At 39.6% G+C, this 16,771-nt stretch overlaps 1 protein-coding gene across 2 annotated transcripts in view; it reads right to left on the bottom strand.

Annotated features, from left to right (window-relative positions):
- Positions 1-62: 62 nt before the first annotated feature.
- The window catches only part of ddr2a (discoidin domain receptor tyrosine kinase 2a), a 43,826-nt gene continuing 27,117 nt past the window's right edge, over positions 63-16,771 (bottom strand). The window contains exons 3-17 of one of the 2 annotated variants that reach the window (XM_047374330.1): positions 14,491-14,593; positions 13,781-14,012; positions 12,909-13,056; positions 11,838-11,940; positions 10,046-10,229; positions 9,717-9,957; positions 9,542-9,607; positions 7,508-7,644; positions 5,517-5,733; positions 3,815-4,047; positions 3,587-3,714; positions 3,267-3,464; positions 2,955-3,189; positions 2,643-2,792; positions 63-2,561 (exon numbers count right to left, since the gene is read on the bottom strand). In XM_047374330.1, the coding sequence (XP_047230286.1) occupies positions 2,430-2,561; positions 2,643-2,792; positions 2,955-3,189; positions 3,267-3,464; positions 3,587-3,714; positions 3,815-4,047; positions 5,517-5,733; positions 7,508-7,644; positions 9,542-9,607; positions 9,717-9,957; positions 10,046-10,229; positions 11,838-11,940; positions 12,909-13,056; positions 13,781-14,012; positions 14,491-14,593 (2,507 nt within the window). In that variant the 3' untranslated portion in view covers positions 63-2,429. The remainder of the gene's footprint in view (positions 2,562-2,642; positions 2,793-2,954; positions 3,190-3,266; positions 3,465-3,586; positions 3,715-3,814; positions 4,048-5,516; positions 5,734-7,507; positions 7,645-9,541; positions 9,608-9,716; positions 9,958-10,045; positions 10,230-11,837; positions 11,941-12,908; positions 13,057-13,780; positions 14,013-14,490; positions 14,594-16,771) is intronic. The other variant, XM_047374331.1, reaches the window with a different exon arrangement.

The following is a 16,771-nucleotide window of genomic DNA, read 5'->3' as shown; positions in this document are numbered from 1 at the left end:
AGGTCCCACCTACTCAGACACTAAAATATTCACTAGATCACAGGAATGAAACAAGAGTCTTGTTCCTGTTTGGACTTTTATTTGGATTTTCTCCATCAAGGTTTAACTTTTGTTTACAACATATTTATAACAAAATCTCATGGAAATGCAACCATTTTAATACAAAAATATTCTAAAAATGAAAGAAACTAGTACTTTATTAGGATGTTTTTAACATTTTTTTAAACTTGTAACAATACCGAAAGGAGAGTGAACACAATGAAAATGTATTCTGAGATGAAACTCACCAACATCTTTATCAATTCAAACCTGAGCTAGATTTCTTTCATGTTTTTGCTTTGTTAAGCAGAAAAAGAAGCAATTGTCTTTGACAAGTGAGATTATTGGGCTTTTGTCTAAAGTTCAATAACAGAAAGCAAGGACTGATAGTAGATTAAAAATACCCAAAACAAAGACTGCATGAATTCCAAATGCACCAGCAAAAGATAAGCCCTAAATGAGTGCAGTAATAAACTGTTAACATTTTTAATTTTCAGTAAAGTTGATCTGTCTCAACCATACGCTTTCCAAGCATCCAAGAAAACGAATTATTATGGTAAAAGTATAATTTTATCTGCTTCCATGTCAACAAGAAATAGCCATATCAACAAGAAACATCTAGAACCAAAGTCTTTCTTGAATGAAAGCCATACTTTTCCAAACTTGGCCCACTTGTGACCCATTTTAAATGTGCCATTATAAAAGTTTACAATGAGTTTATAGCATGCATCTCTGTCAAGATCAGTTTTTAAATGCAAAGTTGGATGGATGGATGGATGGATGAATGGATGGATGGATGGATGGATGGATGAATGGATGGATGGATGGATGGATGGATGGAGTTTCAGAGGGTTATGCAACAGAAAGAAAAACATGCATAAATCAGAGAGGAATGCTGCAATAAATCAAATATGACACTCCAGTTTAAGTGCATATTCCTACACATATCTATAAACACTACATAAACAGAGCAAACACAAGTCAATATATAAATATTGATACAAAAACCAATAAATGAAATTAAAACATATCTACTAAAAATACACAATCATATACACATGTCGAAACTACTGCAGGAAAATGGCTGGGATACAGAAAAGAGTGTATTGTTTTTATTTTTTGTCTGAATGTTTGACGTTTCTCTGAACATTCAGTAAAACAACGCAAATTTGATCAAACATGAAAGTAACTGTCTGTTCTGCACTTTCCCTTTCTACATTCAAGCAGTCTTCCAAAAGAAAAGACAAGAAAGCAGTATTTTAAACATTAACATGGGATATATAAACCACCTATTACACATTGCATTTCCACATAAACTCACAAACAGTAAGGAAATTTATGTCTGACCAATTATTTCTTTGTTGTAAAAATACTTGTTGGCGGTAAATTTTATACCAGTCCAATACCAGTTTATTTCCCTTTGAATGGTGTCACATTTGTAAGGATAATGCATTTGTGGGTTGAGCACCAGAGTGGAGTGTGTGGACTGGACCGTGAAAACCGTGTTACATCCTCTCTGCCCATGCCAAACAGCTCATTCTGCCATTGACTCTTGTTTGGTCTCATTTACTGAAGCTGGATGATAGCAGCTTGATGAAACAAGACATAATGGCATTTGAACAGCTTATTCGTATAACACACTGGGACCTTAGTAATGTGTGGACAACCAAAACAGCCTAGCACCTCGTCGTCATGCTGGACACCATCTTGGTCATACACTGATGTGGGATGGCATCCCATTTTATAACTATTCCTGGGAGGGGAGATATAGTATAGCCATCAATTGCAGAATCTCATCTTGATATCTTTTTGCACTGAGTTGGTGTCCAGTGATAAAAAGTCTGTTTTTTCCAGTAAGGAAGATGCTGTCCGTGGAGAAAGGAGTTGGCAGGTTTTCCCTGCCAACTCTACCCAAATACTCTACTATTCAACCCACAAATGCATTTTGTGTACAAATGTGGCACCACTTTAGGGGGAAATAGACAGGCCTTCCAACAGTATGAGATTTATTGCCAAGAACATTGCTACAACAAATAAATAAATGACCAAACACAATGTCCTTAACTTTGTGTGTTTAGTTTTAAAAGTGCTGAATGTCACTTGCTACATTTAATTGTTGGCTTCCTCCACACATGCCCCACAGTTCATGCCTCTCTTTTTAAACAATGATCAAGTACTTTGTCTAAAGTTATACTTTGCATTAACTGGAATACAGATCAATATTTAGAGTGTATTTAGTCCCCAAAATGTAGCTTGGAGCCAGCAGGTGGCCTCCCATCCTGTCTTTCTGTTGAAAAGGAACATAGCTTAAACCTGGACTGTGTCTGCGGCATCGTTTTCTCCAGAGATGTGAACAGACTCTAAAGAAGTGTCTTAAACACTACTCAGGCTTAAGGTTGTAAATCCAAGAGGGCTCTGTGTAATTCCTGGAAAGAGGGACGCTCCTTAGCGTTCCTCCTCCAGCAGTTCAGCATGATCTTGTAGAGCAAGTCCGGACACAGCACAGGTTGAGGCAAGTAAATCTGCGAGATCAGGAGAGAATTATGAAATCTGGGACTGAATTGTTTTTATTAGTGAAATGAAATCAATTTATTCACCCTCACCTGTCGTTTCTGGTCCCTGAAAAACTCCCCTGTGTTTTCTATCACCTGCTCATCGGTGAGCTTGGAGTATGGTTGCTCCTTGCAGAAGTTCAGGATCTCCCACAGAGTCACGGCATAGGCCCACACGTCACTCGCTGTGGTGAACTTGCCCTGCACAGAGATATTGTACTGTATGTGGTTCTACAGAGCATTGACTCGGAGCTGCTGTATAGAATGCATGCAAAACCTTTCAGAGTTTTAATAGTAAAAAAACTAAAATGCAAGTTTGTGGTTATGACAATTACAAAGTCATGCTTTAGCAGTGCTCCTCACCAGCAGGATGCTCTCCCATGACATCCAGCGAATGGGCAGCACTGCTCTGCCCTGGATACGGTAGTAGTCGCCACTGTACAAGTTTCTGCTCATGCCAAAGTCAGCTATCTTTATAGTGTAGTTTTTGCCCACCAAGCAGTTCCGTGTGGCCAGGTCTCTGTGGACAAAGTTCAGGGAGGAGAGGTACTTCATCCCCGAGGCTATCTGGGTGGCCATGTAGCACAGATCATGGAAACTGGAGGGGAGAAGAGAGACATTATTTTATGTTGGAAAGACAAAACAACAAATGAAATACAATGATTGCTAGCCGACCTGACAGTAGGTGCACTGCTTAAGAGAGCAAGTTGCCCCTCAGGTTCATGGCGGGACAAAAACTGGTTGAGATCTCCATTTTCCATGTACTCTGTGATCATACAGAGAGGGTCGCTGTAGATGCACACAGCTAGCAGACGAATGATGTTAGGGTCTTTCAGACGTGACATGATCTTTATCTCTTTCAGGAAATCATTCCTGTTGATACAAAACAGTTTGCACAAGTTACTTAAGTTTATTTTGATATAATTCAGATGAGTAATAACCTCACATTTGCTTTTGTCTTTATATTTCCAGCTCCGACAACAAGGGCAGTGCACCTTGCATTCTTGTTGGCATCTGAACGGAGCATCTTCACAGCCACTAACACCGGCTGGCCCTCTGGGACGTCAAACAAGTACTCTTCATTTATAAACTCCTGCATTCCCTCTGCTTCACAAAGATGTACCTAAACCACCAAATTACAAAAACAAGTAAAGGTTTTAATCTGGCTTGCGCTTTAGTTTATTTGAAGTTGGAAGTACAGCAGAATCGTAGAGAACTCGCACCTCTCCAAACTGGCCCTCTCCCAGCTTCTCCTTAAATATAAGCAGTTTCCGTGGGAACTCTTCCACAATAACATCCTTCCCAGACAACAGGTCCATAGTCACTGCGGGGATGGCGTATGTGTTGCTTCCAGTCACGCCTTGCAAGTTGACAATGTCTGCCTCTGCGTAATGAGGTACGCCGTCCTGGACCACAGTTTGGGTGGTGGATTTACAAGCTCCTGTGCTGGTCGAAGCTGCAACACATCATGAGATACTGCAACTAAAACCACAACAGGATGGACGCATCTTATAGGAAAATATGGCGTTCATACCATTTAACCTTTCTACATTTGTCACAATATAGCCACCAACTTAATGTATTTGAATGTAATTTTATAGGCTAGATAAACCCGTGATGCATTATTGTGAAGTGTGAGGAAAAAGACGCATTTTACATACATATTTACATATTAAAATCTGAAACACGTGGTGTACATTTATGTTCAGCTCCTTTTAAGGTGGTACCCCAAAATAAAGTCCAGTCTAACAGTTTGTCGTAAAAGTCACTTAATCAGCAAATACAGTACTCCAAGGTGTTCATCTCAGTATAAATACAGCTGTACTGTGAAGGTCTATGGGCTTTGTTAGAGAGCATTAGTGAACAAATAGCATCATAAAGACTAAGAAACAAAGCAGACAGGTCAGTGTTAAAGTAGTAGATAAGCTTGAAGTTGGGTTTGGTTAGAAAACACATCTGATCTTAATGGAAGAGAGGCAAGAAGAAAGCCACAGGAAATCATGTTTGCCACAAGTCATCTAATGCCTTGTTCACACGGCAGCATTGTTATGCCGATTTTTGACCCGATCTTCCCCTTCTGACATGCCCAAATTATCCTGCTGTGTGTGGCGTGCAGAGTGATCTAATCTGCTCAGATGGACGTTGGGACCGCTCCTACCTCAAATGGGGGTGTTCCTCAAGGACAAACAAGCCCCTAGCTTGTTGAATGGGACGTATAGCCAAAGCAAAGTAACAGAAACAAAGGAGGGATTTACTCTGAACTCACGTTTGATCTCGAGAGGGTTTGAGAGATTTCCCGTCTGACATCTGAATGTCCGTGAGTTAAATCTGTTGATGAAGGGTGTGTTGTGCTTGCCATGTGGATGCACACCACATACTGTAGGACCAAACCTGTTATATCTTTGATTTTTTTATCATCACATGTGGAGTCTCTGAGGTTTTGAACATCAGCCAACAATTTCAAAATCTTGTCGTGGGAACCAGGCATAAGAAAGACAGCAAACGTGGAACTCTCTGGCCTACATACAAAACATTATATGTAGCAGAGGAGTAACACCGCTCATCACCCTGAACACCCCATATCTACAGTGAGACATGGTGATGGCGACATCATGCTGTGGGGATGATTTTTTTCCACCAGGGACAGAGGAGTTACTCAGAATTAATAGTAATGTGAATGGAGCTAAATAGAGGGCTGGAAGAAACCCTGTGAGAGGTTAAAAAAGACTTGCAGTGAAAAATGCTTCTACATAGTATTAACTCAAATTTTATTTGTAATAAAAATAAGAATTCTGTTACCTTTTCATTCCAATTCACAATTAAGTGCTAGACTGTATCATCTATGATGAACAAATAACTGGATAAACACCTTTCAAAAGCACTATGGATTAATATTGTTGTGTGTTAGCAGATTGGTTGACTTACAAGGCTCCTCTGAGCTCTGTGCAAACTCCGGCAGCTTACATATGAGGCGCGACGGCTCCTGGTAGTCTGGACCCAGAGGGAAGATGCGCTCGTAGGTGGAATTAGACTCTTGTTCACCGGTTGTACCTGGCCGGTTACCGGTGTGATTGTAGCTGAACGTCTCGCTCTGTATTGACAAACTAGCAGTTAGTTCATCATCCAGGATCCGACGAGAGGCCTAGAATAAAGCACGTGGGTCAAGAAACACATCTGACCACCTCCAAGAGGGAAACTTGATTGTATAAAATTACACAGTCGCTGTTATTATACAGTTATTATACAGTGCCTTGCTAAAGTACTCGGCCCCCTTGAACTTTTCGACCTCTTGCCACATTTCAGGCTTCAAACATAAAGATATAAAATTCAAATTTTTTGTGAAGAATCAACAACAAGTGGGACACAATCGGGAAGTGGAATGAAATTTATTGGATGTGTCAAACGTTTTTAACAAATAAAAAACTGAAAAGTGCGGCGTGCAATATTATTCGGCCCCTTTACTTTCAGTGCAGCAAACTCACTCGAGAAGTTCAGTGAGGATCTCTGAATGATCCAATGTTGTCCCAAATGACTGATGATGATAAATAGAATCCACCTGTGTGTAATCAAGTCTCCGTATAAATGCACCTGCTCTGTGATAGTCTCAGAGTTCTGTTCAAAGAGCAGAGAGCATCATGAAGACCAAGGAACACACCAGGCAGGTCCGAGATACTGTTGTGGAGAAGTTTAAAGCTGGATTTGGATACAAAAAGATTTCCCAAGCTTTTAACATCCCAAGGAGCACTGTGCAAGCAATCATATTGAAATGGAAGGAGTATCAGACCACTGCAAATCTACTAAGACCCGGTCGTCCCTCTAAACTTTCATCTCAAACAAGGAGAAGACTGATCAGAGATGCAGCCAAGAGGCCCATGATCACTCTGGATGAACTGTGGAGATCTACAGCTGAGGTGGGAGAGTCTGTCCATAGGACAACAATCAGTCATACACTGCACAAATCTGGCCTTTATGGAAGAGTGGCAAGAAGAAAGCCATTTCTCAAAGATATCCATAAAAAGTCTCGTTTAAAGTTTGCCACAATCCACCTGGGAGACACACCAAACATGTGGAAGAAGGTGCTCTGGTCAGATGAAACCAAAATTGAACTGTTTGGCCACAATCAAAACGATATGTTTGGCGTAAAAGCAACACAGCTCATCACCCTGAACACACCATCCCCACTGTCAAACATGGTGGTGGCAGCATCATGGTTTGGGCCTGCTTTTCGTCAGCAGGGACCGAGAAGATGGTCAAAATTGATGGGAAGATGGATGGGGCCAAATACAGGACCATTCTGGAAGAAAACCTGTTGGAGTCTGCAAGAGACCTGAGACTGGGATGGAGATTTATCTTCCAACAAGACAATGATCCAAAACATAAAGCCAAATCTACAATGGAATGGTTCACAAATAAACATATCCAGGTGTTGGAATGGCCTAGTCAAAGTCCAGACCTGAATCCAATTGAGAATCTGTGGAAAGAGCTGAAGACTGCTGTTCATGAACGCTCTCCATCCAACCTCACTGAGCTCCAGCTGTTTTGCAAGGAAGAATGGGCAAGAATTTCAGTCTCTCGATGTGAAAAACTGATAGAGACAAACCCCAAGAGACTTGCAGCTGTAATTGCAGCAAAGGGTGGCGCTACAAAGTATTAACGCAAGGGGCTGAATAATATTGCACGCCACACTTTTCAGTTTTTTATTTGTTAAAAAAGTTTGACACATCCAATAAATTTCATTCCACTTCACAATTGTGTCCCACTTGTTGTTGATTCTTCACAAAAAATTTGAATTTTATATCTTTATGTTTGAAGCCTGAAATGTGGCAAGAGGTTGAAAAGTTCAAGGGAGCCAAATACTTTCACAAGGCACTGTATTAAAATGTCTTGCTGTAGCATAATGAAAGGGATTGGCTCACCTTCTCCAGCATCTTCTGCCACACTTGTCTCCACAGGATGATGAGAATAATGGCTACAAGGATGAAGATGATAGCCACCAAACAGCCAATCAGAATGCGAGTGTTGCTGTCATCCACTTTATGGGTGGGGTCATCATCTGGTGAGGGGTGAGGAGAGACACCTTTTAAAAGGGTTCACTTTCATGTGTGTGTTGAACATTTCAAGGGGTAAAACTGTGTAACCATCAAACAGACAGTTCATCATTGATGGATTTAACCACAGCAGCATTCCTCTTAGTTGTGACAGTAGGAACTGAGCTATTGATTGGGATGCTTCAGTGACAAACATTTTATTTCTTGTGTAAAAGGTCAGCAGACCTTACGATATGTAATCCCTAAAATATTAACACATCTATCTGTCCTTGTGAGGTCCATTTTCAGTTCTCAAGTAGGGTTCTTCCACCAAAAGGGGTTCTGGTTATTTACCAGTGCTGGTGTTAAAGCCTGTTCTTTACTGTAAAAGAGCAGGTTTGGGTTTACTCTGACAGAACTACACCATATTCCCAACGGCATTTGGTAATATCCCATTTTTAATCTATGAGGTTTAAAGACATGTGGACAAAGCCTTTCCAGCTTTAACAGCTTCAGTTATTCTGGGAAGGTTTTCCACAGGGTTTGGGGATGTGTTTATGAAAATTTATACAATAAAGTTCCCTTGTTGCATATTTCAGGAAGCTATCTGCAAACCGTTCTTAAGATAATTTGAAGGACACATGATGTTTGGAGATCTGTAGCTATGGAGTCTGCACACTACGTTCCTCAGCTCTGATTTGATGTGTCCTACCATTTTGTTGCTGAGTTGCTGTTGTTCTGAATCACTTCCACTTACATGTTATGATACCAACAACATTCTTATCTTTGTGTCACTAAAACATCTCTTGCAGTAGAACTTTAATCCTTCTTCTGTTGTATTCCAACATTTTGTAGGGAACACAGGGCACATTCTATCTAAAAATATCACAATATTTATCTCATTATCAATACAAATACAATACAAACCAACTACACTTCAAGTTTTCTTAAAACAACAAGCGGATCATAGAACCAGTTAATCAGTGCCAAGGCCAGTGCTAACTTAGCATTAGCTCCAGACTAGCACTGATTGGTAGGTAAACTCCAAGAAGGCCTATGTCCTGCATGGTTTACATGTTTCTCTGTTTCAACACAGCTGGCTTAGATGGTGAACTTTATTTCTTAGCATATAATCGAGTTATACAGACGTGCTGCATCTAAAACAGGCTCCTTGCACACCACTGAACATTCCAATTTACAAGCTGAACATTTTAATGCAAGTGTCAAGTGTAACAAAAAATCTCGTTAAGTGATGTGTTTTGTCATGTGCAAAACTTTTAAATCACCTAGAATTTCTGCATTCATCTTTTTTCCTCTTATTTTTTAAAATCTTCATGATCAATAATTCATGAGGCTATTCTAATGTTTTCGGCTGCTCTGACCTCATTTCCAGTCCAGTATCTGACCAGAGCAATATTTTTTTGTTTTTGTACTTAAGTGTGATTAAAGTATACAGATATTTCTAATGTCAAAGGATGAACCTGTGGGCATAACAGACATATTTTCAAAGAACATTTCAAAGTCATGTGAAAAAATTAGGACACCCTATGAAGTCTGCTTGGTTTTCTAACAGTTTGGACATAAGCATATTTAATATAAAATTTCACGGTGCTGATAAATTTAAGTCATATAAATAAACAATAAAAACTGAAGAAAACGCCTTTTAAAATTTTCTAGAAAAATAAATAAAATGTGTAATTTTTGACACCACCACACTTTTTGCCTCGTAAAATGACTAAAAAAACAACATTAACATAACTGTCCTATAGACACAAAATAACTTTTATCGATGAGTAGTTTTTTTCCCAACGAGCAGGAAACAAGGTTTAAAGAAATGACTTAAGATATTTGCAAAGTGCTCTATGTAACACATACTACTAACCAAATAATGTATGTATGTATAAGAGTGATGCAGTTCCTCACCCGGCGGTGTGCTAGATGGTGTCCCCACACTGGTGGAAGGCAGTGTTGTGTTGTACACGGCTGTGTCTAAAAAAAGTTTCACCAATTGTTACTTGAGTTGAAAACTTATGTTAAAAACCTTACTGCAGCCAGTAATTACTGCTACCCATCATGTTCTCAGCTCCTCACTGTGTACCTGATTGAAAAGTGATTTCACTGAACAGCATCCAGGCGTCAGCAAAGTAAAACTGGCACTTGATGGCACTGGCCATGTGATTGGCCAGTTTCACGGTGATGAAGCGGGCGCTGGGATTCTTCTCGTCCTCCACTGGACTAAAGGTGAGCGGCGCGGTCTCCCAGTCCGAATCCGAGCGGAAGTGACAAACCACTTGCAGGAAGGCCTTGACGTGCCGGGAGAACATGTTGTTGCTGTGGACCTGTGCATATGAGGATATTTTCTGTAATAATGGAGAACAGGGCTGAGTACTAGTGTAGAATATCACCTTGTTTGATTGGGATTCTCACCTTCATGGAGGTAAAGTTTCTTATACGGTCAAACTCAAACATGATTTCAACAAATCCACTGGGGAAACTCTCATTGTTCCAGCCTACATAGTCGTACCCGGGCCATCCATTGTAGACATTGCTTAGAGTAAAATCATCTTCTCCACACACACCATCGGTCAGCTGACCTAGACCCTCTGTCATACTGGGAAACATAAAAGCAAGAGTCTGAGCAAATTTGGTAAAGAGCTAAAATTCACAGCCAATCTTTAAGTTTCTTAAATGCGAAACGATTTCTCTCATTTGAGGATGACATTGAGCTCCTTGTTAAATCCTTCATTGAAAAGTCCCTGCTTATTATTGATAGTGTTGCCAAGCACAAAACCAGTAATGGTTCTGGAATGTCCTGTTCACTATGGTTAAACAATTAAACCCATGGACTCTTATCAAAGAGCGCAGCATCTGTGGCAAAACACTGGTTTGGTTTTTACCCCCATGAAGTTGAAACATAGTGTCGGAACACATCTACATCTGTGATCGAAGCATGATGGATTGCTTTTTACTTTCAGTCTTCCTCGTGCCATCAGACACTATTTATTTATTTAAGTGATTTGTTGGTTTTACAGGTCTTGCAGTTATCAGGTCTGAAAATGGCTAGTGAAATCCAACTCATCGTTTTCAAAAATGTGCTTAATTACAGTTAATTTAGGATATATTTCCAAGGCAGGTCATTACTGTTTCACATAGGTCAAGGGTCAGTTTGGATAGCTTTTATCATTAATAAATGAAACCTTCATTTGAAATCTGCTTCTGCCTTGACTCAGGTTATATTTGGATGCTAATAAATTAGTTTGGTGATCTGAAACATAAGTTTGACAAAAAAAAAAAAAAAAAAAAAAGAAATTTTTAAGGGGCCAGAAAAATTTCACTGCACTGTGTGGTCACCCTGATAATCTATAGAAAATGTCCATGCATTGAATGGGTTTAATTTACTGTAATGCACTTTATCAGTCTAAACAAATCCTAAGTATCATGCCTTCAGAATGAAGCATCCCAGTTTTTACTAAATCCAGTAAAACAAATCTAATTTCACGCCAATTTTATGTTCATTACTGCATTTCCCGGTAGATTTTAGTATTATTTTTGCAGTACTAGCGTTTACCTTCAGGCTGCATTTTAATCGGTCTGCTTTCGACCAAACACACTGCTGTTTTGATCACAGTCACAAAGTCTCTTGGTTGTAACTCATACAAGGTTGAAAACTAAGCAGGACAGGACCTTTCACTTGGTGGCTTCATGGCTATGGAAGAGTTTGCATCTGAAATTTTGTTTTGCTTTCTTTATGGACACGTTTAGAAACCAGTTGAAATCCTTATTGTTACCATTAGGCAGACATGCTTATAAAACTGTTGATTTAGTTTCTATCACTAGGTGGCAGCATTATCAAACAAATCCCACTTAGTATAAGCTTTTTGACCGATTTTCATATATGGGCAATTTGGCTTTCCTCTTCCACTGTTTTCCTAATTGAGGAAATTAGTGTTTCAGTGTCATGGAGGACTTTATTCAACCTTCCATAATCCAGACATAACAAAAGCCCTTATTGGTCCATTCTGGATCTGAAACTTATTTAGTACAGTTGACTCAGTTATTCCCAGGAGGTATTGCCTAACAGTAAAATACCCTGACCTGCTCACCATCCTCTGTTTCTTTGTTTTTACCATGGTAACGGGGACTAAAATGGTGAGGAGGAAAAGCAACGAAGAGAGAGAAAAAAAAGGATGAGGAAGGAAACCACACAATGGTCACTCACCTGTGGATAATGGCTCCATCATAGACAGAGTCGTTGAGGTAAACAGGATAAGCAGGCAGGTTCATCTGTTGCCCTGCCGGAGCATTGTACGAGACCAGACCATCTGTGAACAAATTGCAACAGTTCATTTCAATGATCTTGCTCTGTAGTCGTAGGGATTATATTCACATTGTTCGGAAAACCACAAAGTTTGTTTTAAACTGGACAGTTTAGGGGTACCATAGTAACAAATGTGCCAAGTTGCTGGTAGGATGTGTGCAAATGGCAATTGAGAGAATTTCAACAGAAACGAACCAAAGCAACACAACAAGGAGGTAGAAAATATTTATGTTTTGTGGTGAAACTGAATGTTCCAGAAAATGCTTAAACAAGGTCCTTTTCACAGACTGACAACCTGTTTGCAGCCTACAAAGTTTAATTCAAGGAAAGAATTAAAGGACTGAACTGAACAAAAATATGTTTTCTACATGTGGTTCATGTTATCCAAAGAGCTTTACCCTAACTGATGCCGTATTCTAAAAACATTTTTAGGTAAGACTAAAACATTAGCCTGACACCCTTTCAATTTACACAGCTTTTCTTTTTTGCATCAAAGAAACCAGACCTAATGGGACATCAATGTGGATAATGTATTAATCTGTAGTTTGGGAAAAGGTACAAACAAATTAAGGAAAAATGTTACTATTAATACTGCAAACTGATTTCAAATAGAAATAAGCATGGCAATTGCATTCATCTATTAATCCAGTTATCACTCCATCCTTTGTCTTATCTAGAGCCTTAGGGGCAAAGGTCATGCAAACCACAACACTGCTATGCATACTTGAAGGGACATTACATAAAGTGAAATAATATTTTATCATAATATCCTTATCATATCTGCTGGATTGGAGTTTAAACGGCTCTTTGTTATGTAATGGTAACTGGAAATCAGCTGTTCCTCTCTCCCTTTATAGGCTCAAAGGTTTGTGTTGTTGCTTTAGCTGGTTTATGATCATCCCTGCCAGGTCGTTCATTTTTATAAACATACTATTTCTCTCTTTGTTTTCTTATACTTGAACTCAGACTTACCCAACCACTCACAGCCGTAGAGCTCCACTCTCATGCAGACGTTCATCGAGTGGTCTATGACGGGCATGAACCGGACTAAACGGGCAATGATGGGTGGCTGCAGGTCCCTGAGTGCGATGTCGTAGGTGTTCCTGTTGCCCGCAATCACCTGGAAGCGAACCAAACATTTCTTGACGTCATGAGCAGATTAACAAATGATATCTGATAATTGCAACAATTCTTTTATAATGAAATAAAGTTTCACAATAAATCAGTTGTGCGGCAAGTATTATGCACAGTACTTTGCAAAAGTATTTACATCCCTTGAACATTTTTGTCACATTCACAAGCTTCAGTGTGTTTTGATAGAAAGTCATTTAATAGAACAGCACAACCTGGTGCAAAGTTGTGACGTGAACGAAAATCTCAGAAATGTGGCATTCATCTGTATTTATCTCCTTTTATTCCGATATCCCACAGTAAACAATCTGTGGCAACACTTTAGAATTCATGTTTGCAGTCAGACTGTATCTATGTATGAGCTTGAGGAATTAAAAAGAATGAGCAAAATGTTCAGTCTCCATATATCCAAAGCTGATAGAGTCATACTCCAAAGGACTGAATGCTGTAATTACAGCAAAAGATGGCTCAGCTACGTATTGATTCATGGGGCTTTCAACACGCTTTCAAGATTGTTTTCTATACAAAATATATATAAATTTCCTTCCCCTTCACTATTAAGCCCTTCTCAGTGCAATGTGGCAAAATATAAAAAGGTTTACAGGTATGAATACCTTACCCTACAGACAGCCAGAAAGCCAGCTTACTGAGATATTGATTAGAAAGGTCAAATCAGATCATTCTGTACGTTACTCTGCAGGAGGTGGAGTTACCTGCTTTCCCTGTCTGTTCCTCCATGAGATCCAGCGACTGCCATCACGACTGTACTTAATCTTGTACATCTGGGCGAACTCGTTGCCAATTCCTCCAGCGTGACGACCCTGGGAGCCCACGAGGGTGATAAAGTGGAGCGAACGCAGGTCAATCTGAAGGAACTCCTTCAGGTGGTCTGGTTCAACCGTTATCTCCGGACACCATGCACCATCTCCCTCCTCACAGTCCAACCTTGGAGGTAAAAATAGACATTTGAAAATATGGGAAGAGGAGGGAGCCAGTGGACGGGGAATGTAGAAAAATACCAGGACAGAAAAAAAAAGTAAAGTGGGTGCAGAGGAGAATTTGAGCTCTTAAAGTCTGTTGTAAAACGTCCTAGTGAAAGGCTGCATCGTAAATCGTTAAAGTGTTGATTTAGGGGAAGGGGCTGGAAAATGAGAGAGGGAGCAAGACAGAAATTAAACCCAGAGGTATAGTGGAAAGTGTTTGACATCCAGATCCCAATACTTAGCGAAGGCCACCCAAGTTCCGCAGCACTTACACACGCACTAATGGTGTGTCAGTGTGCAGAACTGGCACCCCAGTTTGTGGTTTATGTCTCATAAACAGGCGCAGGCACTTCACAGGACAAACCACCCACACGTGCATTCATTATCAGCGTAACCTGCAATGAAACACATGCCTGAGCTTGTGTGTGTGTCAGATGTACCTGCCGTATCTGGCAGCAGTAGATTCAGACCACTGACTGGAGGCGGAGATGTCCTCATCTGGTATCTGCCCACTTGACATCCCCAGAGCATACCGACATACACCTACAACATCACAATATGCATCAGTAAAGGGGTACAACTGCGAAAAGTGACAGCAGACTGCTTATAAAAAACGCTTATTATGATGGCTGGGTTTAATTGACACAGTGCTCTGTTTTACAAAGAAATCAGCCCCTTTTTTGTTGTTATTTTCACAAATATGAGAAGTCAAACGTTTCACAAATTACTATGTTTTGAAGAACCCGCAATCAGGGTAGAATAATTTCAGCCAGGTTTGACTTGCCTATGTATCTTGCTTGTCACAATTGTCTACATTGTGATACTAATGCCAGAAAACATTTTGAAGGTCTTTTTTGGATTAGTCACAAATAGAATAAAGGGCTCATAATGCTCAAACTGTACTGAAATCTCTTTTTAGTGTAAAGTTAGCTAGCCCAGGTTTGACCCGTCAAAGTATTTCATATTTTGATTTAAATATAATCAAAAGAGGTCTAGATTCTGTAAAAAATAATGAAATAACTCCTGAATGTAGCACTGAGCTGGAAGCTTTGAAACACAATCCAAATACGCGTCTTTATACAGCCACGGGAATGGCCATACATTCAGTGCAATGCAAGGCACAGGGGTGCACACCCCATGACCCCACCTGGGTGGTGAGTCTTATCACACATGTCAAGAATCACCACTGATTTCTGTTCACCCCCTTTGCTCTGAAACCTGTATTTAAACTCCACGGCACCCAGCTGCCTTTACAAGTTGTGTAATTTGTTACACCTGTGTGTAAACACATCACATAAAACCACAATTAAGTAATTTGAGGTTAGTTGCTGTAATGTAATTATTTGTGAAAAGGGGGAATTAAATATTTTGTAAGGCACTTGAAACAGTGAGTTTGGGCTACTAGTTTTCTAGAATAAAAGATTTTTTGCACTATATTTTATTACATTTAAGAAAATACCTGAAAACTATAAATAAAGCCCCATTTATCTTTTTAATAGATTATTTGGCAATACACACACCAGTCAACATCTGTCAATTCATCCTAAATAATATAGAATAAATTGTAACTACCAGAACCTAAAGGTGCAAGACGGCAACAAGCAAACAGGTTTTAATACTCTGAAAAATAAGAGATCTGAATTTAATTACTGACTTCTTGTCGTATTCACCATTTTGTTGGACTGTACAAATGGGTTTTTTAGATTCTATGTTTCCCATAATGCACCCTGAAACATATTGAAGAAAGGCAGGTCACGGATGCAGTATATTGTAAAACAAAAGATTAGAGAGTTTTCTGATCTGCTTTGCTTCATCAGCAGAGTTAAACTTTCCTGCTCTGACCTTTAGCCTGATAACTCTTATGCTTGTGTCCTCCCCATGATAACACTGTTAAAGAAGCTTACTTTAGCTTTATAATGGTGGAAATGCACATTAACTTCATGGGATTATGTACTAGGAAAAAACAAAAACAATTTATGGCGCCTGTCCGTATAAAACATATCAACTTCAGTACGATACTGTTTATTTGCACATACAGTATGATGGTCTGTGGCTCTTTAAATCTATAGAAAACGTCCCAACACACAGTTGTAAACTTAAAGGAACACTTAAAAGAAAACTATCACAGCGTCTCCATTTCCAGAGTAAAATTCTGAAGTGAAGGTTTCAGCAGGTCACATTAAACTTTGCTTGAAAAAGAAAAATTCTCAGTAGCGTAGTGCTAGGTGCTTTGTTTCAGTACATTACTAGAAAGTTACAGACGGACATCACGCAACGTTATTAAGACTTTGTGTTTGCAAGGAGTGTTCACTGGGTTCAACAGCTAGGAATCCCCACTGATTTTCCAACTTGCAGCTGGAACCTGGTAAAGGTTCAAAGATCACGGTTGTAGCTTATGAGGTCAACGAAATGCAGCCTAACACCACCAACATAAACATAAGAATGAATTGTTGTGCTGTTCAATAAGTGCAGATAAAAATTATATCTTTTTCAGAGACTTTTCATTACAGTTGTATCTGACAAAGTGGAAGAAAAGATTGTTGCTTTTTTGCTGCTGAAACAGTGTCAGGTGATTCTGCTCTGACATTTCTGTGTGTTTCCTCTGTGACGAGGAGCCAAAGCTGTGAAGAATCAGGTAGGGGCAACACGACACAAAGCTAAAACTTACAAATCTTTAAAATGCTGAATCTGGATGGCATTTTAAGTAAAAGATAAAATCGT

The sequence above is a fragment of the Girardinichthys multiradiatus genome, chromosome 9 (genome assembly GCF_021462225.1).
Source record: "Girardinichthys multiradiatus isolate DD_20200921_A chromosome 9, DD_fGirMul_XY1, whole genome shotgun sequence".
NCBI lineage: Eukaryota > Metazoa > Chordata > Actinopteri > Cyprinodontiformes > Goodeidae > Girardinichthys > Girardinichthys multiradiatus.
Note: the sequence above shows the minus strand (reverse complement) of the source record. Positions and strands in the feature narration are given on the sequence as shown.